This window comes from Rhinatrema bivittatum, chromosome 6 (assembly GCF_901001135.1).
Source record: "Rhinatrema bivittatum chromosome 6, aRhiBiv1.1, whole genome shotgun sequence".
In the NCBI taxonomy this organism is placed as follows: domain Eukaryota; kingdom Metazoa; phylum Chordata; class Amphibia; order Gymnophiona; family Rhinatrematidae; genus Rhinatrema; species Rhinatrema bivittatum.
This window is the reverse complement of record NC_042620.1, coordinates 9041970-9069533: the sequence shown is the minus strand read 5'-3', so window position 1 is coordinate 9069533 and position 27564 is coordinate 9041970. Positions and strand designations below refer to the sequence as shown.

The 27564-nt window shown below is 46.0% G+C and overlaps 1 protein-coding gene across 6 annotated transcripts in view; it reads right to left on the bottom strand.

Annotated features, from left to right (window-relative positions):
- Positions 1-27564, bottom strand: part of TTLL4 (tubulin tyrosine ligase like 4) — a 373628-nt gene that overhangs the window by 119815 nt on the left and 226249 nt on the right. For all 6 annotated transcript variants that reach the window (XM_029605017.1, XM_029605022.1, XM_029605021.1 and 3 more), the window contains one exon: positions 20042-20140. In XM_029605017.1, coding sequence (XP_029460877.1) covers positions 20042-20140 — 99 coding nt within the window. The remainder of the gene's footprint in view (positions 1-20041; positions 20141-27564) is intronic.

Below are 27564 nucleotides of genomic sequence, written 5' to 3'. Positions count from 1 at the left end.
TGCAGTGAGGCTGCTCCTTCCATTAGACGTGAAATCCCAGTTGAACTGGTGGTTACACATGGACCATCTCAGAAAGGGAATTTCCCCGACGCCAGAGAATTTGATACTTATGATAGATGCAAGCCTCTGGAGCTCACTGTCAGGAGTTGGTGGTGCAAGGACCTGGAATGCAGTGGAGCAGCAGTGGAACATCAAAGACTGGAGGCACGAGTGGTTCAGTTGGTGTGCCTATGGTTCGCTGAACAGCTAGAGGCTCAGGTGGTCCAGATAACGTCCGAAAAAGCGATAACAGTGGCTTATGTGAATCATCATGGTAGAAGCAAGAGTCGACAGGAGTTGGAGGAAATAGATGCGCTCATGGTATGGGCAGAGCAGCATCTCCTAAGCATATCTGCCTCTCACATTGCTGGAAAGGACAATATCAGAGCCAATTTCCTCAGCATGAGAAGCTTGGAACCAGGAGAATGGGAGCTGGCTGACGAGGACTTTCAGCTCCAGGTGGACCGCTGGGGTCTACCGGATCTAGACCTGTTGGCAAACTTCAACAAAGGAAAGTTCCATGCTTCTTCAATCACAGGCAGGACCCAAAAGGGTTGGGCATAGATGTTCTCATTCAGGAGAGACTACATGGCGCCCTGCTGTATGCGTTTGTGCCTTGTCCTTTGATAGGCAGGCTGGTACAGAATATTGCAAGTTAAAAACCAACACCATCCTTTTAGTGGCCCCCAGATGGGGCTTGAAGGCAATGGTACGCAGATCTCCAGAGACTTCTGGTGGGCAGTACCCTCTAGCTACCATCTCAGATGGATCTGTTACGTCAGAGGCCCATTCTACTCGAGGATCCAGGTCAGTTCTGTCTTATCGTTTTGGCCATTGAAAGGGCTTGGCTGTTGAAGAACGGTTATTCGCTGTCTGTAATTTCCACTCTTCTTCAGGCCCAGAAATGTTCTACTTCTCTAGCTTATGTTAGAATTTGGAATTCTGAGGCTTAGTGTTCTGAGTGAGGTACTCAAACACTCAAGGTGGATATTCCTTTGATTCTGGAATTTTTACAGGATGGCTTAAGGGTTTGGCCCTTAATAGCTTGAAGATTCAAGTTGCGACACTGGCTTGTTACAGCAAAAGAGTCAATGGAAGGCCTTTGTCTTCCCATCCGGACGTGCTCCGTTTCTTGCAGGGATTTAAACATCTTCGCCCCCTGTTGCAGCTTCTGGTGCCTTTGTGGGATCTTAACTTGATCCTCTAGTTCTTGGCAGATCTGACTTTTCAACTGCTGCGTACTCTTTCCTTGCGGCTGCATACTTTGAAGACAGTTTTTCTAGTGACAATCTTTTTGGCTCGTCTGGTCTCTGAGCTACAGGTTCTTTCTGGATGCGGTTCAGCTTTGGACTGTGCCTTCTTTTGCTTAAAGTGGTTTTGCACTTTCATTTGAATCAGTCTATTTCTCTGCCTACCTTGGTCAGGGACAGAGATGAAGCTGAGTACCACCTTTTGCATTCCTTGGACATCAAACGTCATTTACTAAGCTACTTGGAGGTGACAAGACTGTTCGGAAGTTTGATCGTCTGTTTGTGCTCCATGGTGGAGTTAAACAAGTAGCACCAATGACACGAGCAACGATGGCCCGCTGGATTAAGGAGGTCATTACAGCAGCCTATGTGGCTGTTGAGGTTGCCTTACCGAAACAGATTAAACCGCATTCCACGAGGGCTCAGGCGGTATTATAAGCGGAACTTCATTTGTTGTCGCCTGCTGAAATTTGCCGAGCAGCGACATGATCATCTTTGCACACCTTCTCAGAGCATTATTGCTTGGATGTTAGGGCTAGGGAGGACGCCACTTTTACGCAGGCGGTTTTGACTGGGTTGCTGGCAGCCTCTCACCCATTTCGGAATTAGCTTTTGTACATGCCATTCATTGGGAATGACCTACCCGAACACTAAGGAAGGATAAATGACTACTTACCTGATATTTCCTTTCCTTTCATGAAGGGTAGGTCAATCCCTGTCCTGCCCTCGGCTGCCGGATTTGGATTTTGTGATTAGCCTTCTTAAAGTGAGAGATGCAGGGAATGAATCCTGCTCTTCATTGATAATTGGTAAGTGGCTTCTCTAGTTCTTAGTTTGCGAGATATGTTCCTTCTTTTGACTGAGCTCATTGTTCCTGTTGGTTGAGAAACACGAATGGTTGCCTGTTGCTAATAATGTTCAAGTTTAATCAGGTTTGTTCACAGTTTGGCTTTTCCAGAGAATACTGGTGGACTGTTGGGGCCGGACTATATAGCAGTGATGTAAGCTTTTGCTTAGTCTCCGTCTGCTGGCAGAGGTGCATAACCCACTCGCTGGAACTGACTAACCCTTCACTAAAGGAAAGGAAATTATCAGTTAAGTAGTATTTTTCTGTTTTCATTATATCTGTCCTTTCTTTTTTATAGAGCAGAGGTGGGTAATTACAATCCTCAAGGGCCGCAAACCGGTTGGGTTTGCAGGAGATCACTAATGAATATGCATGACATACATTTGCATATAAGTGAGGCAATATACATGCAAATATTTCCTGCATATTCATTAGGGATATCCTTAAAACACAACTGGTTTGCAATCCTTGAGGACCGGACTCATCCACCCTGTTCCAGTTTGTACATCTTAAGCTCCAAGAGCCCATATTTGGTACTACTTAGCCGGCTAAGTAGCGGCTACTGAATATCTGGCTACATTCAGTAGTCACCTCTTAGCCGGATAAGCCACTTATCTACCTAAGTAGTTAGCTAGATAATCTTGAGGATGGATTGGGGCGGCACTATTTATCTGGCTAACCTAGCCGGATAAGTGCCAATATTTGGACTTATCAGGTTAAGTTAATCAGATAAGTTAGATCTCCATAGAGCCTGAATACAGAGATATTAAGCAGCACAGCTGTGCTGCTGAATATTTCATGAAAGTTATCCAGCTAAGTTTTATCCGACTAACTTATAATCATTTTCTTTTGAATACTGGGCCCCAAAATTCTATGCCTGGATTACTGTGCAAGTCCATGGATCATTTTTCTGGCCCTATTTTTTAATTGCTTCCACCTTCTCAATGTCCTTTTTTAGGAGTCAACTCCAGAACTGTACACGGTACTCAAGGTGGGATCTCAGCAGAGACCTTTACTTCTTTCTTTCTTTCTATTAGTGATACCTCTCGCTTAATGTACCCAAATATACTAATAGCTTTCCCAATTGTTTGTCACACTGATTGACTACTTTGAAGTTATCAGAGTTGATGTCCCAAGTTCTTTCCTAGAAACACAGAAGCATGACGGCAGAAAAAGACCATATGGCCCATCTAGTCTGCCCATCTGTCCAATTAATGTAGGTTATAATTCTCATCACTTCCTTAGAGATCCCTTGCATTTATCTCAAGCTTTCTTTAATTCAGAAACTGTTTTTGTCTCCACCATTTCCACTGGGAGACTGTTCCACACATTCACTACCCTCTCTCTGTAAAGAAATGTTTCCTAAGATTACTCCCGAGACTAGCCCCCTTCTACCTCTTCTCATGACCCCTTGACCTAGAGCCTCCTTTCCATTGAAAAAGGCTCATCTACCGTGCATGCAAACCTTTGAGATATTTCAATGTCTCTATCACAGCTACCCTATCTCACCTTTCCTCTAGAGTATACATGTTAAGATCTTTAAATCTTTCATCAAATGCTTTAGCATGAAGACCATTGACCATGTTAGTAGCCACCATCTGGACGGACTCCATCCTGTTTCTATCCTTTTGAAGGTGTGGTCTCCAGAACTGTACTCAGTATCCCACGTGAGGTCTCACCAGGGACCTATACAGGGGCAATATCACAACCCTTTTTCTGCTGACCAGTCCTCTCTCTAAGCAGCCAAGCAGCTTTCTGGCTTTTACTGTTGCTTTATCCACCTGTTTAATGACTAGTTCTTCCCATCCAAATGGTATATGGCCCTTTGATTTCTATATCCCAAATACATGATTCTGTATTTCTTTTGGAATAAAGTATAGTTGTTCAACTCGACCATTTTTTCAAATTTTTGAAGTCATGCAGAGGGGAAAAATAATCCCAATTACAGGTATATAATTCTAGGTTCTGTGTTAGAAGTCACCACACAGGAAAAGGACCTCAGAGTCCTTCTGAACAATACCTTGAAATCTTCAGCTCAGTGTGCAGCAGCAATCAAAAAGGCAAACAGAATGTTATAAATTATTTGGAAAAGAATAGAGAACAAAAAGGAAAATTGTTCAGTCCAGATGCATGGGTTTTTCTTCCCTACCAGCAGATGGAGACAGAAGAATAGCTTTTACCGTACACCAGTAGTACATTAGACAGTGTGCCACCTGCAGTCGTTCAGTATGATCTGTACCCAAGCCTAAACATTACACTGTATGTACAACCTTTCTTCCCCCAAAACGGGCAGAGGAGAGGTAACTCCAAATAGAAGAACAAGTTTACATATGGAAAGTTGAATACCAAACCAAGCTAACATCTATGTACATACTGAAGAGCACGGTCTTAAAATCCAGGGTGGGGCTCTGGGAGTGATCTATGGGACTCCAGGAACGAAAATTAGCAGGTAAGAACTTATTTTCCTTTCCTTATCATTCCCCAGATCAGTCCAGATGCATGGAATGTACCCAAGCTTCCCTAAACTGGACGGGCAACACAGTCTTCTCCAAAGCCAGGTGAGTCCAGCACTTGAACATGCAGTTTGTAATGTTTGGTAAAAGCAAGTAATGAAGACTATGTTGCCGCCCTGCAAATCTCTTGAGGCAACACCAGCTAACATTTAGCCCAGGATGCAGCCTGTGCCCTAGTGGAACGAGCCCAAAGACCTTCCAGAACCAGAATCCCTTTTCCTATGTAAGTAAAAACAATAGCCTCTTTTATCCTTTTATCCAATGGGAGATATTTGCTTTTGATGCCTTCTTCCCCTGGTTACATCCCGCAAAGAGCACCGATGATCTGCTCTCCGAAAACTGTTAGTGACCTTCAAACAGCACAACAGCATTCTACACACATCCAACAATCAAAGCTCCCAAGGCATGTGGCAAAAAAGACTCCAAATTCCCGAAAGAAGGCAATTCCACAGCCAGACTTAAACGGAGAGGAAACAACTTTAAGTTAAAAAAGGGAACTGTGTGCAGGTATACCCCAGCCTCTGAAAACTCAAGGAAAGGGTCCCTAAACGACGATGCCTGTAGCTCCAAAATACACCCCCCCCAAACAGATCACTACAAAAAGACTGATTTCAATGTGAGGACCCCCAGTGACACTCTCCATAGCAGTTCCAAAGGCAGTTTGCACAAGGTCTTCAGGACCAAATTAAGGTTCCATGGAGGCAACACTTGGCCAACTGGCGGATGAAAATGCTTCACTCCTTTCAGAAACTGCACAGTATCTGGGTGCGACACGAGTGAGGAACTGTGGACTCTCCTCCTGAAACAGGGCACCACTGCCACTTTCACCCAAGTAAACTTAGGGCTAGTCCTTTTTGAAGGCCTTTCATCAAAAAGGAGAGAATTCAAGCAACAAAGGCTTGTAGTGAGGCAATCCCTTCTTAAGACACCAGGTCTCAAACACCTTTCACACCAGCATATAAGCTAAAGACGTGAAAGGTTTTCTTGCCTGAAGCAAAGTTGCAATAATCTCACCTGATTAAACTCTCAATTTCAAATGACTCTGCTCAAAAGCAATCCACCTGATCCAAAAAAAAGTTGGGCCCTGATCAGCAACCTGGGCCGGTGCACAAACTGCAGCAGACCGTCTACTGCCAGGTTTATCAGAACCACAAACTACCGTCTCTGAGGCCACTCTGTGGCCACCAAGATTACCTTTCCACAATGCAACTGTTGCGTCCGGTCTTCAACGGCTTCGCCTCGCCTACCTCTCTCTACTTTGGCTCCTCCTGCTCAACTTGGACTGATGGCCACCGCGGCATCTGCTTGCCCTTCTCTCCGGCATCCCCGGATCAGTTTTGGTGCTGCCTCCTGCCATTCTCCTTCAAGGTACCTCTAGGGCACCCGGGCCGCCCTCATCTTTAACTTCACGTTGGCGCGAACCTCAGGGGTGTCCCCCTGTTCTGATGTCACGACTCCAGGATATATCTGCCTACAATATTTGCTAGCTCGTTGAGTTAGCAACAGGATTCGTACGGATGGGATTCGCTCTCCGTTCCTAAGCTACTCTGCCACTCCAGCTCTATCTGGAACTTTTGCTACCCTTCAGGGTCGCTAACGAAGTACCCGCTCCTCGGGAACCTCTCTGCTTCTTTCAGGAGCTATCAGGAAACCGGTACTCGCTCCTCGAGGGCCCATGTTCCCTGTATCGCTGCCTGCAACCTCTAACCTTCTACTTGGAAGAACTAACTTACAGTCACTATCAGTGAATACAGAAAACATCTCTCTCTACAGTACTGCTTTGCCGGAATCAGGTACTCGCTCCTCGAGGGCCTGCTCTTTGCTCTGGTGCCAGACCTCTCGTCTAGTGGAATCTCTGCTACTGCTAGTGAGTACAACACCAGAGTCTCTCTGCTCTAAGGGATCAGGTACTCGCTCCTCGAGGGCTTGCTCTCCCTGTCTCGGAGCTCCCCTATTTCTATTTGGGACTCTGCATGCTAATCTTATTGTGTACTCATATCTCTCAGTCTCGTTCCACTACAGCACTGCTCTACAGAGGATCCGCTGTTCCAGCGTTCTGTGGGAGACGTGCCCAGCCGGGCTCAACAACAACTACTCACTACTGCCACCTCTGGTGGTTCCATAAACTGTTTAATAAAAGATTTAAATCTGTGTTTGTCTGCCAGAGTCTAGCCTGACACCGTGGTCCCTCACAGGACTGCCCCCCGTGGGCGTGGTCAGCTGCCACAGTGTCCAAGGATCCACCCAAACACCATTAACCATAACAGCAACTTTATATGCCTGACAATTCTGCAGGACCCCTTGTGGCCAAGGTTGGGAAAGAGCATTGAGCCATTTCACTCATCTCCCATCTGTGACTGAAGAATCGCCAAGCCTTGGCATTTGCACTCAATGCCATCAAGACAACCTGAGGCAGCCCAAGGGACATCACCTCGTTTGACAACTCCCACTCTCTGGGGTCCAGTGTGCCTGCTGAGAAAATCCACCTGCACATTCTCCACTCCAGCCACAGAACCAGGAAGTGCTGCTCCGCCCAACGAAAACTTTTGAATCTCCAAGAAAACCACCTGGCTCCTGGTGTCTCCTTGCTAATTGATGTAGGCTACGGCCATTACCCCATTGTCAGAGACAACCCTCACTATCCGGTTGCAGACAAGTGACAGAAACAAGAGTAATGCCTTCTGGATGGCTCTGGTTTCCAGTCGGTTGATGGACCAGAATGCTTCCATCAATGACCACAGTCCCTGGGCTGCTTGACTTTGACAGGTGGCCCCTCCATTCCTTCAGACTGGCATCCATCTTTACTACCACCCAATCTGAAATCTCCAGCCCCACTTTCCTTTCCAAATTGTCCCATGAGAGCCACCAGGACAGACTGACCTGACCTCCCCAGGAAGGTGTAAACGGAGCCCAAAGTCCTCTGACTGGGGGTTCCAGCATGATAGTAGCACTCTCTGCAATGGATGCATGTGCGTGAACACCCAGGGTACCAGATCCAGCCTAGGTGCCATGGAACCAAGTACCACATGCACAGGCAATCACACACAAACACACACGCTCACCCTCTGCAACACATACACACACAGGCAGTCACTCACCCATACCCATGTACCTGCAGTCACGCATACATCCTCCACACACACACAGCCTATCACACCCACCTAACTCCCCCACCCACAAACACACAGCCAGGCTCTCACCCACCCATCAAGGTAGTCGTTCACACACACACAGGCAATCATACATACACGTAAACCCCCTACACACAGACTCTCACCCATGCACACAAAGCATTTCACTCGCTTACCCACCCACACCCCCTCTCAACCCCCCCCCCCCCACACACACAGCCATACAGCTTCTCACCCACACACCCAGGTAGTCAGTCACTCACAAGCTCTCACCTCCACTACACACGAGCAGTCACTCATACACACAGGCTCTCATTTACCCATACCCAGAGCCTGTAACCCACACATACACAAAATCTCATCCACCCAGACTCTCTCCCACCCATGCCGTCATTCAAACACACAAAGGCAGTCACACAAAGCTTAACCACCCTCCCAGACAAAATCAGAGAGCATGGAAGGCCTCCCATACTTTCTCAGGCTCTCACTGACATTAATAATCAAACACTGCTGCTGGTACCGTTACCTTCAATCTGTCCCTGGCTGATATTTTGCTGTCCTGCTCTGCATCTCATGCATACAGAGCAATTTCAGATTGGAATCTGGTCAGCTGTTCCCGACTAATTTCCTTAATCTGCTTGGTTACCTCAGAGTCCTCCAGCTGATCAAGGCCATTGGCACAACTTCACTGCTTCAGCCAGTAGTTTCCGACCATCCCACACTTGCAGTCTGACTCTGCTTTTCGCACAAGGTAGAAGGCAGGACTTTGTTTCGAGTCGATTTGCCAAAGGAAGGTCCCATCTTCTGTCTCATCCTGCGCTGCTCTGCATCTCCTGCAAACGGTGCAATCATATTGCGTCTGCTGCCAATTGGCCCTGCCGCCATGACCATGAGAATCCCTTCCTGAAGCTCAGACTAATGTTTGCCTTCTTATTAGCTCGGCGGCCCCAGTCCCTCTCTCCTCTGTTGTGCATGTAGGGGACGGGATGCCCGCAACCTGCAAACAGCCATAAACTGCCCTCCAATCTCCACAGAGACAAGAGGCCCTGCAGCTGGAAAAAAAAAGGGTTGAAAGCCAGGGATTAATTGAATCCCTTGAAGGCCCTGACCACAAGCCAGTGCAGGAGGACCTTGCGAGACTGGAAGATTGGGCATCCAAACGGCAGATGAAATTTAATGTGGATAAGTGCAAGGTGTTGCATATAGGGAAAAATAACCTATGCTATAGTTACACGATGTTAGGTTCCATATTAGGAGCTACCACCCAGGAAAAAGATCTAGGCATCATAGTGGATAATACTTTAAAATTGTCGGCTCAGTGCGCTGCAGCAGTCAAAAAAGCAAACAGAATGTTAGGAATTATTAGGAAGGGAATGGTTAATAGAACGGAAAATGTCATAATGCCTCTGTATCGCTCCATGGTGAGACCGCACCTTGAATACTGTGTACAATACTGGTCGCTGCATCTCAAAAAAGATATAGTTGTGATGGAGAAGGTACAGAGAAGGGCAACCAAAATGATAAGGGGAATGGAACAGCTCCCCTATGAGGAAAGACTAAAGAGGTTAGGGCTGTTCAGCTTGGAGAAGAGATGGCTGAGGGGGGATATGATAGAGGTCTTTAAGATCATGAGAGGTCTTGAACGAGTAGATGTGAATCGGTTATTTACACTTTCGAATAATAGAAGGACTAGGGGGCACTCCACGAAGTTAGCAAGTAGCATATTTAAAACAAATCAAAGAAAATTATTTTTCACTCAGCACATAGTTAAGCTCTGGAATTCAATACCAAAGGATGTGTTTACAGAAGTTAGTGTAGCTGGGTTTAAAAAAGGTTCGGATAAGTTCCTACAGGAAAAATCCATAAACTGCTATTAATTAAGCAGCAATAGTACCTTGAACTTTATCTAATGTTTGGGGTACTTGGCAGATATTTGTGACTTGGATTGGCCACTGTTGGAAACAGGATACTGGGCTTGATAGACCCTTGGACTGACCCAGTACAACAATTCTTATGACTTGGATCAGACATCTGCCAACCAATTACTCAGCCAGACACCTAGCTGAGACAGCAGACATCATATTTCTGGCTGATGTGCGCAGAAAATCATACAGAGCATCCGCTATGAAAGCCAAAGCCGGCTTTCAAACATTCTGCCCCTTTGGACAACAGAGAAGCACCCTACCCCTCTCTATTGAATCTACCACAGACAGGAATGTGCCATGAAGCTACTGCACATTACTACTTGAATTCCCAACGCCGAGACTTCAAACATCCTCTTCAGATGTAGCTCCATTTTGCGATCCTGTGCATCCCATAGTGCCCATGCACCACCGCCACTGGAATGGTGGTCTTCGTCACCGCTGAAATCAAGGCATCCACCTTAGGTAATGTCAGCACATCTTCTGGCAAAGGATAAAGTTTCACCATGGCCCTTCCAACCTTTAAGGCTGTCTCCAGAGTGTCCCACTCTCTAAAGTGCAGCTTCTTCACTGTATGATGGAAGGGACTCCGAAGTCTCTCCATGACTGGATCTTCCCCTTCATGCTCCTAAGCTTCTATTAGCTGCTTAATCCCCAGTTCTTTTAAGACCTGGGAAATCAATGAACGTAATTCATCCTTGCGGATTAGACAGATCACCTTAGGGTCATCTCCCTTCGTTACCAGAATCTCTCCCTCCTGCAGGAAGTCATCATCTTCTTCCTCGTCCCCAGGGAGATCCAGCAAGAAGTCCTGCCCCCACCACCACCCCTATATTAGAATTCACTGACTTCCTCTCCAAGACTGGTACAGGGAGTCACTTCCTTTTGGAGGGGCACAACAGAGGTCTCCCTCTCTCCCCAGGGACCACTTTCCTCACTTTGAGAAGCCGAGAAATTCCACTGGAGCTGGTTTGCTTTTCCCATTCCTTTTCTGGCCAGGTAAGCCCTGTGGCATGAGAAGAGCAAACTCCATTGAGAATGCTTCCTCCAACTCAGAATCCCACTCTGTGGATCCTGCTGCCTCCTCCAAGTCTCCCTAGGGACCTTCTGAGGCCTCCACAACAGGAAATAGCACTAGAGGAGAAGCAGCTTTCTCTCATTTACTCCTGCACCATGGGGCCAGAAAGCAAGATGGCCACGGTTCCCATGCTGTAGGGGAAACTTGCAGTGCCTTGCTCCAGAGCCCGGGGTTACTGCTTCCTCCCCGCTGTCTTTTTCATATCTGTTGCAGCACCAGCCAACTCCAAGCCTCCCTCTCCACCACCTACACATGGCCCACATAGGCCTAAGACTTGCAACTTGCAGTGCTTATCCCTACAGGCTCGGCAGCGTTTCCTGGGCTCAGTAGGAACTGCCATTGCTGTCCACCATGCAGTTACTGCTGGCTTGTACTCACCGTGCTCCCTGGTTTGACCTGCCACCAAGATTAAAACCACCCCGTGTTCGACTGGCAGCTGAGTCACACCCTCTGATGAATCAAAAAGATTCCCCACTTGGGAAACACCGGTCCTGCTGCTGCTCCCGACTTTTTTTTAAGCCTTAAAGAAACACCCCCCAAAAACAGAAGTGTACTTTCCTGCTCCAAGGCTTCCACCTGGCCAGACCACTGGCTATCAAAATCCTCCAATCATTCTGGGCACAGCACCTACAAGGGCCACTGATCCCCTGCTTGCCTTGACTCTACCAGGGGGATGACCCCAGCACAGAACATAACACCCTGAGAGCAATTTGTCTCTTTTTCAGAGAATACTGAGTGACTGCAGGTGGCACACTTTCTAATGTATTACTGGTACAGTAAAAGCTTTTCTTCTGTCTCCATCTGCTGGTAGAGGAGACAGGTAATTAAAATATAAACTGTGGAAAGTACCTATTCTGGTAAATATTATTGGTTTATATTCTCCTTTATGTTTCTTTACAATGACTCTCAGACGTAGTATTAAATACTCCTGATGAAAAATTTACTAATTATGATTACAATTCAACATATGATTGCTTTTAGTAAAGTTTTTTCTGTTTAATGTATAACCTTAAATTGTTGAATTGTGAAGAAATGTATTTTGAATTTCAAATGTTGTAATTTGAAATGAATGAAAGATGGCTTTATAATTAAATGAAAAATACAATAAAGAAATATATAAAAAAAAAAAAAAAAAAAAAATCCATGCGCCTGGATTGATCTGGGGAATAAGAAATTGAGAATATCATAATGCCTTCATATAGAATCCATGGTGCCACCTTGAGTAGTGTGTGCAGTTCTAGGTGCACCCATCGCAAAAAAGGACATTAAAAAAAGGTATAGAGAAGGGTGACAAAAATGATAAAGGAGATGGAAAACCTTTATGGAGAAAGTCTAAATGGATTAGAGCTCTTTATCTTGGAGAAGATAAGACAGAGGGGATATAATTGAAATTTATAAAATTATGAGTGGAGTGGAACAGGTAAATAGGAGACACTCCATGAAATCAGCAACCAGCAGATTTAACACAAATCATAAGAAGTATTTCTTCACTCAATGCAAAATCAAGCTATGTAACCTGCGGCTGGAGGATGTGGTCAAGGCAATGAACATAGTGGGGTTTAAAAGAAGGTTGGATAAGTTCTTGAAGGAAAGGTTTATAAACAGTTATTAGCCAGGTAGACTTGGGAAAGCCGGCGCTTATCCCTGGGAGTGAGATACAAACAGATCAACTACTGGGGATCTGATGGGCACTGTCAAGAGACAGGATACTGGGCTCAATGGACCTTGGTCTGATGCAGCATAGCATTTATGTTATCGTCCATTTTATCCGTTCCCTCTAGCAGATATGCTCTTGCAGATTTTCATATCATTTGCAGACAGGCACATTTTCCCTTCTAACCCGTTTCCAATGTTACTTATAAAAAACTAGTGATGAGGTCTGGACCAAGCACTGTAGCAGCCCGCTGGTAACTTCCTTTCACCAGAGAAGACCCTATTGACCACTACTATCCAAGAACTGTTGCTCCACCAGCTTTTCATGCAGTTTATAATCAATCTTCCAACTCCCAGAATAACTAGCTTGCTTACTAGACTATGTGGAACAGTCAAAGATTTTACTGAAATCCAGGCAAGGGGGGTGCAAAAGATATGGCTTACCTACTACTGTGGTCACCTCATTAAAGAATTCAATGAAATTTGTTTGGAAAGATCTTCCTCATATGGACCCAGTTTGCTATGACTATTCTATTCTTCAGTTTCCATTAATTTGCCCACAGTGGTGTCAGAAGAGGTGGTCTATAAGAACATAAGAAATTGCCATGCTGGGTCAGACCAAAGGTCCATCAAGCCCAGCATCCTGTTTCCAACAGAGGCCAAACCAGGCCACATGAACCTGGCAATTACCGACTCCCCCACATGCAACGCAATAACAGACACCCTATCAACCCTAGGACTAAGTCAAATCATCAAAGGCCCAACACACAAAGCAGGTCACACACTAGACCTAGTCTTCGTCAATACTAATATATGGGCTAATTACCACACAAATATCACTAATATCCCATGGTCGGACCACTCTACACCAAACTGTCTTCCAACCGTAAACCTACAACAGAAAAAAGCCCACCTAGATCCTACTCCTACCGGCCACCCTTCAACAGAGACACTTCAAGATAATCTGCAAACAGAACAAACATAGACCTATCTAACGCAGAAAACGCCACCTCATCCTGGCTCAACATCACAAAAACAATAGCAGACAAGATAAACCCCTCGATAAAGAAAACAATAAAAAACCCAAAACACCAGAACCAATGGTACAACGAAAACATCAGATCAGCCAAATGCGAACTCCAAAAAAAAGAAAAAACTTGGAGGAACAACAAAACTATGCTACTGAACACCTACCGATCACACTTAGCATACTACAAAAAACCTATCCACAACACAAAAAAAGACTTCTACTCAAAAAAAAACCAAATACAAAACCAACAAAAACAAAACCAAATACCAACACAACCCAAGAATGCTCTTCAATATTGTACATTGCCTAACCAAATCCTCCAATGACCAGACATCACCAACTTCTAAGCAACGACTTTGCAGACTTCTTTAATGAAAAAATCAAAAATCTCATAAGCAACAACCTCAACACCACGCAAGACCCAAAAATACAAATCAAACAAACACAAAGCTGGCCCAACTTTGATTCAGCATCATCACTGGAAATCCAAAATATCAAAAAACTGAATCCAGCTAAGCATCCTATTATTATTTAACAGCTTTTCTATACCGACATTAAAGTACACATCATATCGGTTTACATAATAACAAAAGGTGGAAAGTACAAACAGGGGAGGGGGGGTGGACAACCGATAGGCAAACAGTATGAGGTTCCATAACAGTGGACCTGACAAACTAAAATAGCAAAGAGAAACGGGAAAGATGGGAACATAGTTAAATATAGAAATATTCAAGTTTACAAGGTTACTCGATTTACAAATTTACATGTGGTTCTGAGATGAGTATTTGATTTACAGGATTGTTTTATAATGATTACATAGGGTTTAATATGAATACAAGTTTTACAGGATTAAGTAGGATTAATTATAAATTAAGTATAAATCCTTTATACTTATTCTCCTAGATCTCTCGGCTGCTTTTGACACCGTTGATCACGCCATCCTCCTCAATCAACTCTCAAACATAGGAATAACAGGTTCTGTACTATCCTGGTTCAAAACATTCCTCAGCAATAGAGGCTATAAGGTCAAAATCCACAATAAAGAATCATCCCGCTATACCTCGTCTTTAGGAGTACCGCAAGGTTCCTCTCTTTCCCCAACGCTCTTTAACATTTACCTTCTCCCGCTCTGCCAACTGCTAACCCGCTTGAATCTAACACATTTCCTATATGCCGACGTGCAAATCTTGATTCCCATTAAAGAATCCATCTCTAAAACACTTGAATTTTTTGACATTTGCCTTCGAGAGATCAATCTCCTTCTTACTAGTCTAAATCTGATATTAAATACAGCCAAGACAGAACTTCTTTTCATCTCCCCAGAAAATAGTAACGTCTTTCTGTGTGTTCCAACCAACCTTCTTACCACCCAAACAAGGGACTTAGGAGTTATTGACTACCATCTCAATTTAAAATCCTTCAAACAACAAAAGACGGCTTCTATAAATTACAGGTTCTGAAGAGAATCAAACCTCTCCTTCACCTGCGAGACTTCAGAACGGTACTTCAAGCAGTAATTTTTTCTAAGATAGACTATTGTAACTATCTTACTTGGACTCCCTTCCGCATCCATCAAACCCCTTCAGATGCTCCAGAACTCGGCTGCGAGAATTCTGACTAACACGAGGAGAAGAGATCACATATCCCCCATTCTGAAGAACTTACACTGGCTGCCTATACACTTTAGAATTATCCACAAATCCATCACCATCATCTACAAAGCTATCCAACACCATGCTATGCTTGACCTACAAATCCCACTCAGACGACACACCTCCACTAGACCCATCAGAGAAGCTTATAAAGGATCACTTCTCGTCCCTCAAACAAAAGCTACTCACCATTTAACTTTTAGAGACCGAGCATTCTCCACAGCCGGACCATCAATATGGAATTCTATTCCCCCGGATCTGAGACAAGAACCATGCCTACCCACTTTCAGAAAAAGGCTCAAGACTTGGCTGTTTAAGCAAGCCTTCCCAGATTCCGTTTGAATGACAACTACATCCTCTAAGAGACTTCACAATATAATGTAAATATTTATTCCTTAACTGATCATTTTTCTTGCTCCAATTCTTTCCCACAGTTAGACTTTACACACAGGCCTTTCCTAACTCCAACATTATTTAACTTCCATCAATCAACACACTTCGCTAATATTAGCATTAATAGCCTCCTCTTACAATGTTGTTATATTTATATAATTATCTGATCTACATTTCCCTTCTTACTCCAAGTTATTGATTTCCTTGTTACATGTAACTGCTTTTCTGCACTATTGTTCTAATTGTAAAGTTTATTATAATCGCACCCCTGTTTCTTGTGAACCAGCATGATGGGACTATCGTCTTGAATGTTGGTATATAAAAAAAAATTTAAATAAATAAATAAATAAAATACCCTGTTCTAATGTAACTTTACGACCTTCGCACTTGTTAATGTTCTGTTATTTGACTCACTCCCCCTGTTATATGTAAACCAGCATGATGTGATTTTTAATCACGAATGCCGGTATAGAAAAACTTTAAATAAATAAAATAAATAAATAATTGTTAGCTGCTGGGGGAGGGGGGGGGGGGGCGCAGATTCATGAAATTAGTCCGGGAAGGCCTGGTGAAAAAGCCCGACTTTAGCAATTTTCTGAATTTAAATGGGCATGGCTCCAGACGAGGAATGGGGGGTAGAGAATTACAGTGCGTAGGGCCAGCGATAGAGGGGGCACGGTCCCTTGTGGCTAAGAGACAGGCTTTAAGTGAGGGGACTTGTATGGTGCATTTGAGGTTCGTTCTGGTGGGGCGGGCGGATTGTGTGTGTTGAAATGGTTCATTGAGCCATGAGGAATTATGATTGTAGACAGCTTTGTGTATGATGGTGAGGGTTTTGAAAAGGATGCATGATGATATGGGGAGCCAATGTAGGTCTTTGAGGATGGGGGTTATATGGTCTGATTTATGTTGGTTACTGAGTATCCTTGCAGTCGCATTTTGAAGCATCTGGAGAGGTCTGATGGTGGAGAAAGGGAGGCCAAGGTACAATGAGTTGCAGTAATCCAACTTAGATGTTAATGTAGCTTGGATAAGTTTTGAGATCATAAGTGTGGAGTAGGGGCTTGAGCTTTTTTATGACCATGAGCTTATAGAAACCTCCTTTTATGACGGAGTTAATGTGGTTCTTAAGGCTCAGATGTGGGTCAATTAGAACGCCTAAGTTTCGTACAGAAGGTTGTGAGATGAAGGAGGTGGTCAAGGGGTCGTTAGGAGTCAGCTTAAAGGTCTGGTGGTTATGGATGAGGAGGAGTTCAGTTTTCACAGAGTTGAGGGCGAGTTGAAGGGAGGTGAGTAAAGTGTTAATAGAGGAAAGGAATTTCTTCCAGAAGCTTAGGGTGGCAGTTAGTGATTCACGGATAGGGATGATGATTTGGACATCATCTGCGTAGATGTAGAATTTGAGACCAAGATCGGATAGATGATGACAGAGGGGGAGGAGGTATATGTTAAATAGGGTGGAGGAGAGGGAGGAGCCTTGGGGTACTCCTTGCAATAGGGTGAAAAGAGAGGATTCTGAGGTACCAAGTTTTACAGAGAAGCGTCTGTTAGTTAGGTAGGATGTGAATCACAGGAGAGCAGTGCCAGAAATGCCAATGTCAGCTAGGCGGATGATGAGAAGATCATGGCTTATCGTGTCAAAAGCCGCAGAAACGTCGAGGAAGGCGATGAGGAAGTTTTGACCTTGGTCAAGGCCGGTGAGGAAGAAGTCCGTGAGAGATAGTAGGAGGGTTTCGGTACTTAGATTTTTGCGAAAGCCAAACTGTGAGGAGTGAAGTATGTTATTGTCGTCAAGGTATTCCATGAGCTGGGTGTTTACTATCTTCTCCATGATTTTTGAAATAAGAGGGAGATTGGAGATAGGACGATAGTTGGACGGGTCTTTAGGATCAAGAGAGGGCTTCTTGAGGGGTTTGACTACAGCATGTTTGAGGGGATCAGGGATTGAGCCAGTGGACAGGGAGCAGTTTATAATGTCTGCTAAGGGTTGAGCAATAGTAGTGGGGATGGAGAGTGGCGTTTTCGTGGGTATAGTATCGGATGGGTGGGATGCAGGCTTAGATTTTTTGAGGATTGCCTCAATTTCCTTAGATGAGGTGTGGTCAATGGAGTCTAGTGAATTTTTCAGGGTAGTGGAGTTATTGTTGGGTTTGGGAGGGAGGGGCATGTGGGAGGGCTGCAGGGGGGAACCTGAGCAGTATGTTGGCTATTTTGTTGTGGAAGAAACAAGCGAGTTCTTCGCATTTTGTGCTAGTTTCTTCCTCAGCGATGATGGGGGTGGAGCGATTGGTGAGAACTGCGACATAGGAGAATAGGGCTTTGGCATCCTATCGATAGCATACCCATACAGACGATCAAAGCCATCGAGCCATCAATAACTAAAACATTAACTGACATCATGAACCTATCCCTCACAGAAGGAAACTACCCCGACTGCCTAAAATCAGCAATTATCAAACCCATACTGAAAAGACCAATCTTGATCCAGAAAACCCACTAAACTACCGACCCATATCAAACCTACCATTCATTGCCAAAATTATTGAAAAAATCGTCCACTCCCAACTCAGTGATCACCTGGAAAGGAACATCCTACTTTCCATGCAATTCAGCTTCAGGAAACAACTAAACACCGAATCACTACTCCTATCATTAAACACCGTGCTCAAAGGATTTGACAATGGCCACAGCTACCTTCTAGTCCTACTAGACCTATCAGCAGCCTTCGACATGGTAAACCATTCAATTTTGATTGACCGTCTATCCGAAATCTGTGTAAAAGAAAAAACCTTACAATGGTTCTCATCCTATCTATCACAAAGGACCTACCAGATGTCAATCAACGACACCCTCTCAAAGAAAATAAACCTTGACACTGGAGTTCCCCAAGGCTCCGCACTATCAGCGACACTCTTCAACATTTATCTTCTCCTGATATGCCACTTCCTCTCAAGCCTTAAACTGACTCTCTTCATATATGCTGATGACATCCAAATACTTATCCCAATACACAACTCTCTGGAAGACGCCTACAAAAAAACAGCCAGTTACCTCACCAAAATAAAGCAACTACTAAGCAACATGAGACTTATCCTAAAGAAATAATCATGCTGGATAGAAAGAATAAACCTCTGCACATACCATCACGCAACATAATGAAAAGTCAGCAATCTCCCCTGTCATCCATGCCCGCAACTTAGGAGTAATAATTGACAAGGAACTATCCTTCAAGAACCGCATCTCCACAAAAATCAAAGACTGATATCACAAACTCCTAACCCTACGACACCTAAAACCTTTCCTTTCCCCCAACGACTTCAGAACAGTCCTCCAACTACTCATCTTCTCCAACCTGGATTACTGCAACTCCCTGCTTTTCAACTTACCTCTCACCACCATCAGACTGCTCCAAATCCTTCAAAATACAGCCGCCAGAATACTCACAGGAACAAAAAATATGATCACATTACTCCAACTCTCATCTCACTACACTGGCTCCCAATAAAATACAGGCTAGACTACAAAATCCTATCCATAATACACAAAAATAATATATGAAAAAACAAATTGGCTAAGTGCATCCATAAAACTCCACTCACCAAACCAAAATCTCTGTTCAGCTAACAAAGGTCTATTAAAAATTCCACCTGCTCGCCAAAAACATACCTCAACTTGGAAAAGAGCCATATCCCTAGGAAGCTCAGAGCTATGGAACTCCCTCCCAACCGAACTGAGAACACAACAAAATTTAAAAACCTTCAAAAAAAGAACTAAAAACTTGGATGTTCAAAGTCTACCAAAACACCCTATGACTATGCTACAACTTCCCTCCCTATCAGCCCATATAAACATGCAGATCCAATCCAAAACATGTAATTTAACCTGTACAACTTACAACCAAACTATGTTTATAACTTCTAAGATAACTATGTTAACAAGCGTATGAATTTTTGAACACTCTGGTAAACATTGAAACTTTGTAAACCGTTGTGATGGCGAAACCGGACGGTATATAAAACTTGATAAATAAATACTTTCGTTCAGCAATCTCCCCATTAATATTTACACCAGAGAGGTGAGGCTAAGCATCCTGTAGATTCCCGCCTCCTCTCTGCCACCACTTTTGTGAAGCAGAACTACAACCGCTCTTCTCCAATCTTGCAGCAGTGCTCCAGTTCCCAGGGATCTATTGAACAGGTCACGCAGCGGAGCCGCCAGCACATCTCTGAGCTCCCTCAGTATCCTGGGATGAACCTCATCAGGCCCCATGGCTTTGTCCACTCTCAGTTTTCCTAGCTCTTCCCATACATTCTCTTCTGTAAAAGGAGTTATGGCTATCCCATTCCCTTCTATGGTCTTGTCAACCAGCAACAGTCTTTCCCCAGGGTCTTCTTTAGTGAACAACGAACTGAAATATTTGTTTAATATTTCTGCAATTCTTTGTCTGTCTCTACAAAAGTCTTCTTTTAAACACTACAATATTACTGGGAAGACCTCATGAAACAGTTCTTAACAGATAAAGCCCAGACTTACGCAATGATAGTTTTGATGACAATATCTTTAATTTTTTCCCAGATTTTATCACTGTTGATACCTTTCTGAATCAGGTAACTCCAGAGAGCCTTTAGTGCCCTGTAGGGAGGGGAAGACAAAAAACAAAATACCTTAATTAGCATTAACATGCAAATGCCACCGATTTTAGAAAATTCTAATGACATGTAAGCAAGCTGACAAGGGTGAGTAAAATCCGTGGTGAACTGCTGAAGATCCAATGTGTGAAACTGCTATATTCACTCAATGCACCTGGAGACAGCCCTCTTAGACCTCTGTGTTGAAGGTTCCGCCTGTAGATTCCAAGGTACACCAGTGCTTCCAGTTTTACAAAACGGAGTTCTTACTTACAGAAGAGAGAGTGGGAAGGAAATATGGTGGGGGGAAACGTTTAAAGAGAATTCCATTATGGTCAGCAACATGAAAATACAGATTTTTAGACTTCCTTTAGCTCTACTTTTAAATTAGAATTTCAAATCAGCTATGTGGTGGTGTTTATCTAGGTCTGTTAAAAGGGGTTTAAAAAAACTGACAAGCCCCCTTCCCCCCCCCCCTCGCAAAACCCATGGAGAAGGAAGTATATTAGGTACCCTAAGCAAACCTTACACCCTTACACACACGCTAAACCCCCCCCCCCCCCCACCCCACACACACTCCCATACCCTTTATAGACAGACATAACTAACTTTTTTTTTTTTTTGTTATAAACAATTTTATTGGGTTTTAGTCAAAAATAGATAACAACACAGAGACGGGTGTGTTCAGATCCCGTTCTGAATGAGCCTACCCAACATACAGTATAGCACCCCCCCCCCCCCCCCCGCCCGCCAGAACCCAACTCCCCCCACCCACCCCCACCCTATTCCCCACCCAGATCAAAACAGACATCAACCACTGCACGATAGTGGCACGATCTTCAAAACGACCAGCCAAAGAGCCACGACCTCCTTCAATCATTTAGGACCAGACTGCGTGCTCGGGGAGTAAGTCGCTGGAGATAACAGTTCCAAGTGTTGGAGAAGATGCGTCGTTTACGTGGAGAACCCCGCGCACCCATGCTCTCCATAGTCAGCAATGCATGGAAATGGTTCCTCCACGCTCCAAAGGATGGGGCATCCGAAGAGCGCCAAACCTGCAGGATTGTCTTCTTCCCCACCATGTATGCCTTTTGTAACAGCAGGCGAGAACCAGGATCTCGGACTCGGAGTGGGGAAATGCAGCCAAAAAGCGCCCACAAGGGTGAAAAGGGTAGGGCCACATCAAGCAGATCTGTCATGTAATCAACAAGCCTGCGCCAAAATTTGTGCACTGAGGGGCATGTCCAAAAAACATGAGACATGGAGCCCACCGCCAATCCACAGCGGGGGCACATCGGCGAGGGCGCTATTTTCAGTTGATAAGCCCTTTGGGGGGATACATAAGCTCGACACAAAAATCTGAACTGCATTTCCCGATAATACGTGTTAGACGAGATCCTGGATATTCGCCTGAAACATACACTAAGAATAAAGTTAGTAATACAAAATGCTCCATCCCCATTCCAGCGCGTAACCAAAGGGGAGCAAACATCTATTGGGGTCTTTCGCTGCAGGGCCTTATAATAACTAGAAAGGGAGGGGACGCTCAACCTCTCAAAATGGAAAATGTCATCCAGCGCCTTATACACTGCCATCTCCTGCGCTGCGGAGGACAATGTCCTCACATAATGTCGTACCTGCAGGTAGGGAAAGGTGTGGGAGGGTCCCAACTGATAAAGGGTGCGAAAGTCCAGAAACTGCATAAACAACCCCTCCCGTGTCCATAAATGCCCCAGGCGAATGATACCCTTGGTTTCCCACGTACGGAACATCGTAGATTGAGAGCCGGAGGGGAACTCAGCATTACCCTGTATTGGGAGAAAGTAAGCGCAAACCGCAGAAATACGTAGAAGGCTAGTTAAACGGCTCCAAGTACTGCGCAAAGGTCGAACAAGAGCAGACGAGTGAAGAAATGGAGGAAGGCACCTAGCCTTAGCCTGCAACACATATGAGGGAGCCAACGGGTGCAAGAGAGCCCTATCCACTATTAAGGGGGTATAATCAGAGGTCTCAATCAACCAATTGCGGATTATCCACAAGTTACAGGCGAGGTTATATTTGGCGAGGTCAGGGACCCCCACACCTCCCCGTGCCCACGAGTTCTGTAGCCACTTCAACGGAAGCCTCGACTTCCCACCACGCCACAGAAAGCGCCGCAGGGTGCACTCTAATGCATTCAGGTCCCTGCGAGTCAAAAACAACAACACATTTTGCAGGAGGTAGAGCCATTTCGGGAGCAGGGTCATCTTAAACAGCGCAACGCGCCCCATCAGCGAAAGAGGCAGACCCCCCCAAAGCGCTAGCTGATCCCTGGTGTGGCGAAGGAGCCCCGGGACGTTAGCTTGATAAATAGACTCTGGATCTGAAGGGAGGCAGACCCCCAGATATCGCAAAGTCTCCCCTGCCCATTGTAACGGAAAGGGGCCAACCCAGGTCTCCTTCAAAGAGGGGGGATATGCTAAAGCCGAGGATTTGAATTCATTGAGGCGCAAACCCGAAAAGGTCCCAAACACCCCTATTAAGCGCAAAAGGGGCGGTAACGAAACTTGAGGTTTAGTGATGAAAACTAGGAGATCGTCAGCAAAAGCCACGTGCTTAAAGATTACAGAATCCATGCGAATCCCCCGGATAGCCGGTGGGTCATTAATTGCAAGTAGAAGGGGTTCCAACTGCAGCAAGAACAGTAGTGGGGACAAGGGACAGCCCTGTCTGGTACTGCGCGAAACCGAAAATGTATCGGACTGAGAGCCGTTCGCTACTATACGAGCCTGGGGCCCGTTGTAAAGCAGGCGGATAGCTTGTAGGAACAGGCCCTCGAATCCCAAACGCCGCAGCACTGAAAATAGGTAATCCCACTCCACCCTATCGAACGCTTTCTCCGCGTCGAAACTGATGGCCAGATAGGGTTGGGACATTCGCTGACTCATGGACATGGCCGATAAAATCTTTCGAATATTAGAACTTGCATAGCGCTGACGGACGAAACCCACCTGATGTTCACCTATCAGGTGTGGAAGACAAATTGCCAATCTGTCCGCCAATATTTTAGCTAGCAGCTTGTGGTCGCAATTTATCAACGAGATGGGACGATAAGATTCTGGGAAAAGGGGGTCTTTCCCCGGTTTAGGTATTAAAACAATGTGCGCTAAATTATCATGTTCCGGGAAGGAACCTTGGGCAATTAACTCAGTAAAAGTCAGGGCCAGAGGCTTGGAAACATAATCCTTTAACACTTTAAAAAATTCCGCAGTAAACCCATCGGGTCCAGGGGCCTTAAAGTTTTTAGAACGAGTAATGGCAAGCTGAACCTCCGATTCAGAAATAGGGGCATTCAGTTTGTCCCTCTGAGCTAAAGTCAGGCACGGGAGCGGTAGGCTCTCACAAAACTCCCGACACGCCGTTTCATCCCACCCCTCGGACGTGTAGAGAGAAGAGTAAAAGGTCCGAAAGCGCTGGAGGATCGTCGGGGTGTCCTGAACGATGTTAGACGGGGAAACGCGTAGGGCCAGGATAAACCGGCTGGCCCTAGAAGACCTAATAAGGTTGGACATCATTTTCCCGGCTTTGTTACTGTATTGAAAAAGCTGAAATTTATAGTAAAGGTAACTTTTTTTTGCCCGTTGGTGGAGTAAGGAATTAAGAGCATGCTGTTTAGACAAGTAAAGGGCGTGAGCGTCGGCCGTGGATGACCGGACCAGAGAAGTCCGCGCAAGACGGACCTGGACACTCAAGGCCAGAATCCGCTTATCAAGCATCCTTCGACGTTGAGAGACATAAGATATAATATCACCCCGCAACACCGCCTTGGCTGTATTCCAAAAAAGTATGGGATGGGATTCGTGAGCTTGATTATGGGTTGCAAATTCTTTCCATTTATCGGCAAGATAGGCGTTAAATTTCTCATCCTGCGCCAGATAGTAGGGATAGCGCCATTGTCTCGGCAGAGTAGCGGGAGGCCGAAACCCCACGTCTACCCATACCGGAGCGTGATCCGAGATTACAATGCTCTCAATTCCTGCCTCCAGGACTCTATGAAAAGCGTGTACACTTAGAAGAAAATAATCAATCCTGGAGAAGGAGGCATGCGCTCTCGAGAGGTGTGTGAAATCTCGTTCCGTAGGATGCAAAGTCCGCCAAACGTCCAATAGGTGCAACTGTGATTCCAACCGAGCTGGACCCCGACCCATCCCCGCATCCCAGCCGCGAGTCTGGGAGGCATCCAGCTGGGCGTCTCTAATGGTGTTAAAATCTCCCCCCAAGATCAGAGTGTCATTCAGATAGGGGAGCAGGTGGGAATATAACCCCTGATAAAAGCGGGGGTCATAAGTATTGGGCGCATACAGGTTACATAGCACCACCGTGCAGTTAAAGAGCTCCGTGACCAAGATAAGAAACCGCCCCTGGGGATCTTTTATTTCCGCGCGGATGGTAATAGGGAGCCCTTTATTAAACAGAATAGCCACCCCCGCTGACTTAGAGGTGGCCGAAGCGTAACGAACCTCCCCCACCCAAAGGCGGCGAAGTTTCTCATGTTCTACGTCCGTGAGGTGGGTCTCCTGTAAGAATGCCACCATTGCCGAATGCTTGCGCAGCAAAGAAAGCACTTTGGTACGTTTTATCGGGGAATGCAAGCCGCATACGTTCCAGGATACCACTCTAGTGGAATTACTCATTAATGAAAGAGAGGCGATAAGTAATAGAGTGTGTTCGCCGAATGTAGCCGGCGGAGGTCCTCCCAGCTAAAACCTCCCCAGCGTAAAGTCCCGCAACAATGGCTAGGTCGAATCGACACTCAGTCGATGATCTTTGTCTGTTCAAATCTTGGTGAGCCCTCCCCCCCACCCACCAACCCACCTTCCCCCACCCCCCATCCAACCCAGCCCCAACTACTACCCACGGAGATAGAGCATAGTCCCACATTACGGTACCAGGCATTCCCCACCCTCCCCCATCCCCCCACCCACTTTCTCCCACCAACCCCAAGAGGACACTTACCCCAATCCCCCATATCACCCATTCCATACCCTCAGCTTGGAGGGCTTAGAGATCTGCATTGATGTGGCCAGACCTACCTCATGGTCAACAAGTGAGTCTTAAGGCCCAAAAAGGAACCTTTGAACATGTTTATACCTGTAACATTAAACCACCACAGGACCAGTAACATATATCAGGGTAAAACAGAACAGAGCAAAATCCGGAGCCACAACACCACCGAACGGAGAGGGCGAGTGGGAGCAGGGCCTGCGCGATCGGCGCCGGAGGCCCGCCGGGGTAAGGCCTACTTGATTTCACTTACCCACGACCGCCTCCGACCCCGACCACGAGGCAGCCCCTGCCTTCCGCCGAGAAACGCTGACGTCATCGGGCCGACCTTCCTCCGCCTCCGAGGGACACGCTGCCGGCGCACAGCCAATCAGGGGACAGCCCTGATTGGCCTTTAAACCCGAGAGGCTCCCGGACTGAGCCCCTTTCAAGCGGACGCCGCCGAACGGAGAGGGCGAGTGGGAGCAGGGCCTGCGCGATCGGCGCCGGAGGCCCGCCGGGATAAGGCCTACTTGATTTCACTTACCCACGACCGCCTCCGACCCCGACCACGAGGCAGCCCCTGCCTTCCGCCGAGAAACGCTGACGTCATCGGGCCGACCTTCCTCCGCCTCCGAGGGACACGCTGCCGGCGCACAGCCAATCAGGGGACAGCCCTGATTGGCCTTTAAACCCGAGAGGCTCCCGGACTGAGCCCCTTTCAAGCGGACGCCGCCGAACGGAGAGGGCGAGTGGGAGCAGGGCCTGCGCGATCGGCGCCGGAGGCCCGCCGGGGTAAGGCCTACTTGATTTCACTTACCCACGACCGCCTCCGACCCCGACCACGAGGCAGCCCCTGCCTTCCGCCGAGAAACGCTGACGTCATCGGGCCGACCTTCCTCCGCCTCCGAGGGACACGCTGCCGGCGCACAGCCAATCAGGGGACAACCTTGTTTAGCCCTTTAATTTCAAATGTAACAGACCCCCAGGCGCCGCGCGCCTAGCGTCGCGCGCCTAAGGAGCACGCCAAAGGAGCCTGCTCCTTTGTGCGCTCCTTAGTGCACTCCCTTTGTGTACCCCGTATACTCCTCTGTCTTCACTGCTCTCCCCTCCAATCCCTCCACAGCCCCCAGCAACTGCCAGCCCCCATATATTCCCTCCAACACTCAACACATGAATCTCTAAAACACAAAAAAAAAAAAAAAAAAAAAAAAAAAAAAAAAAAACAAACCATCCAACACTCAACAACCTGACAACCCCTGCCACCACTCAAAACCCACACAATGGCCTCAGACCAATACATCCCCAAACTAATCCATCGCCACAACCACCACCACACTCCTAAAGCCACACCCACCACTAGACGCCTCACCAAAATTCACACCAACCCTAACATACCCTATACCACAATCACTCTCATCACCCTCCTCCTCATTAATGCACAGTCGATCACCAAAAAAATCCCAGTCATCCATGACATACTCACAGTTGACCAACCAGACATATTCTGTATAACCGAATCCTGGCTGAAACATTCTGATACAGTCCTACTCAATCAACTGCCCAGAAACACATACAATATTTTCTCCATTCCCAGAAGCAAAAGAAAGGGAGGTGGCCTACTATTCCTAGCACACAAAAAACTTAAATTCTCTTCCCACTCCCTTAACTTACCACCTCCTATCGAGACCAACCTATTCAAATCAAAACATCTCCAAATACTCCTCCTATATGCCCCACCTGGTTGCCTACAACATAACCTTTCCCCCCTGATTGAATCCATCACAACCCACATAAACTTACAAGAGCCAGCCATCATACTAGGAGACTTCAATCTCCATATCGACACCCACCCTCCCTCCCCCACAAGCGAACTACTCCTTTCCACCATGTCTGCCATTGGATTCACCCAAATCATCAACACGCCCACTCAAAAATCGGGCCATACCCTGGACTTAATATTCATAAACAACAAAATATCTGCAACTGGACCACCCTCTACAACCCCCACCCCATGGTCCGACCACAGCCTCATCCAAGCCAAGCTTCAAATCCAATCCAACCCAATACAAACAAACAACCGAATCATCGAATTCACCAAACCATGCTCCAGTGAAGACATCGCCGAAGTGCTACCTGAGGCACTAAAAACAATCAACTTAAATGATGCCAACTCAGCCACAAACTCCTGGATAACCATCAACACAGACATAGCCAATACATTATGTCCCACGATAAGGAAGGAAATCAAGCAATCTACAAAGCAAAGAGCTCCATGGTACACCCCAGAACTGAAAACCTCAAAGCGAACACTGAGACAAACTGAAAAACAATGGAGACGAACCCCCACCTCAAACCTGAAAGACAAATTCAGAACACTACTACATAACTATACAACAGACCTCA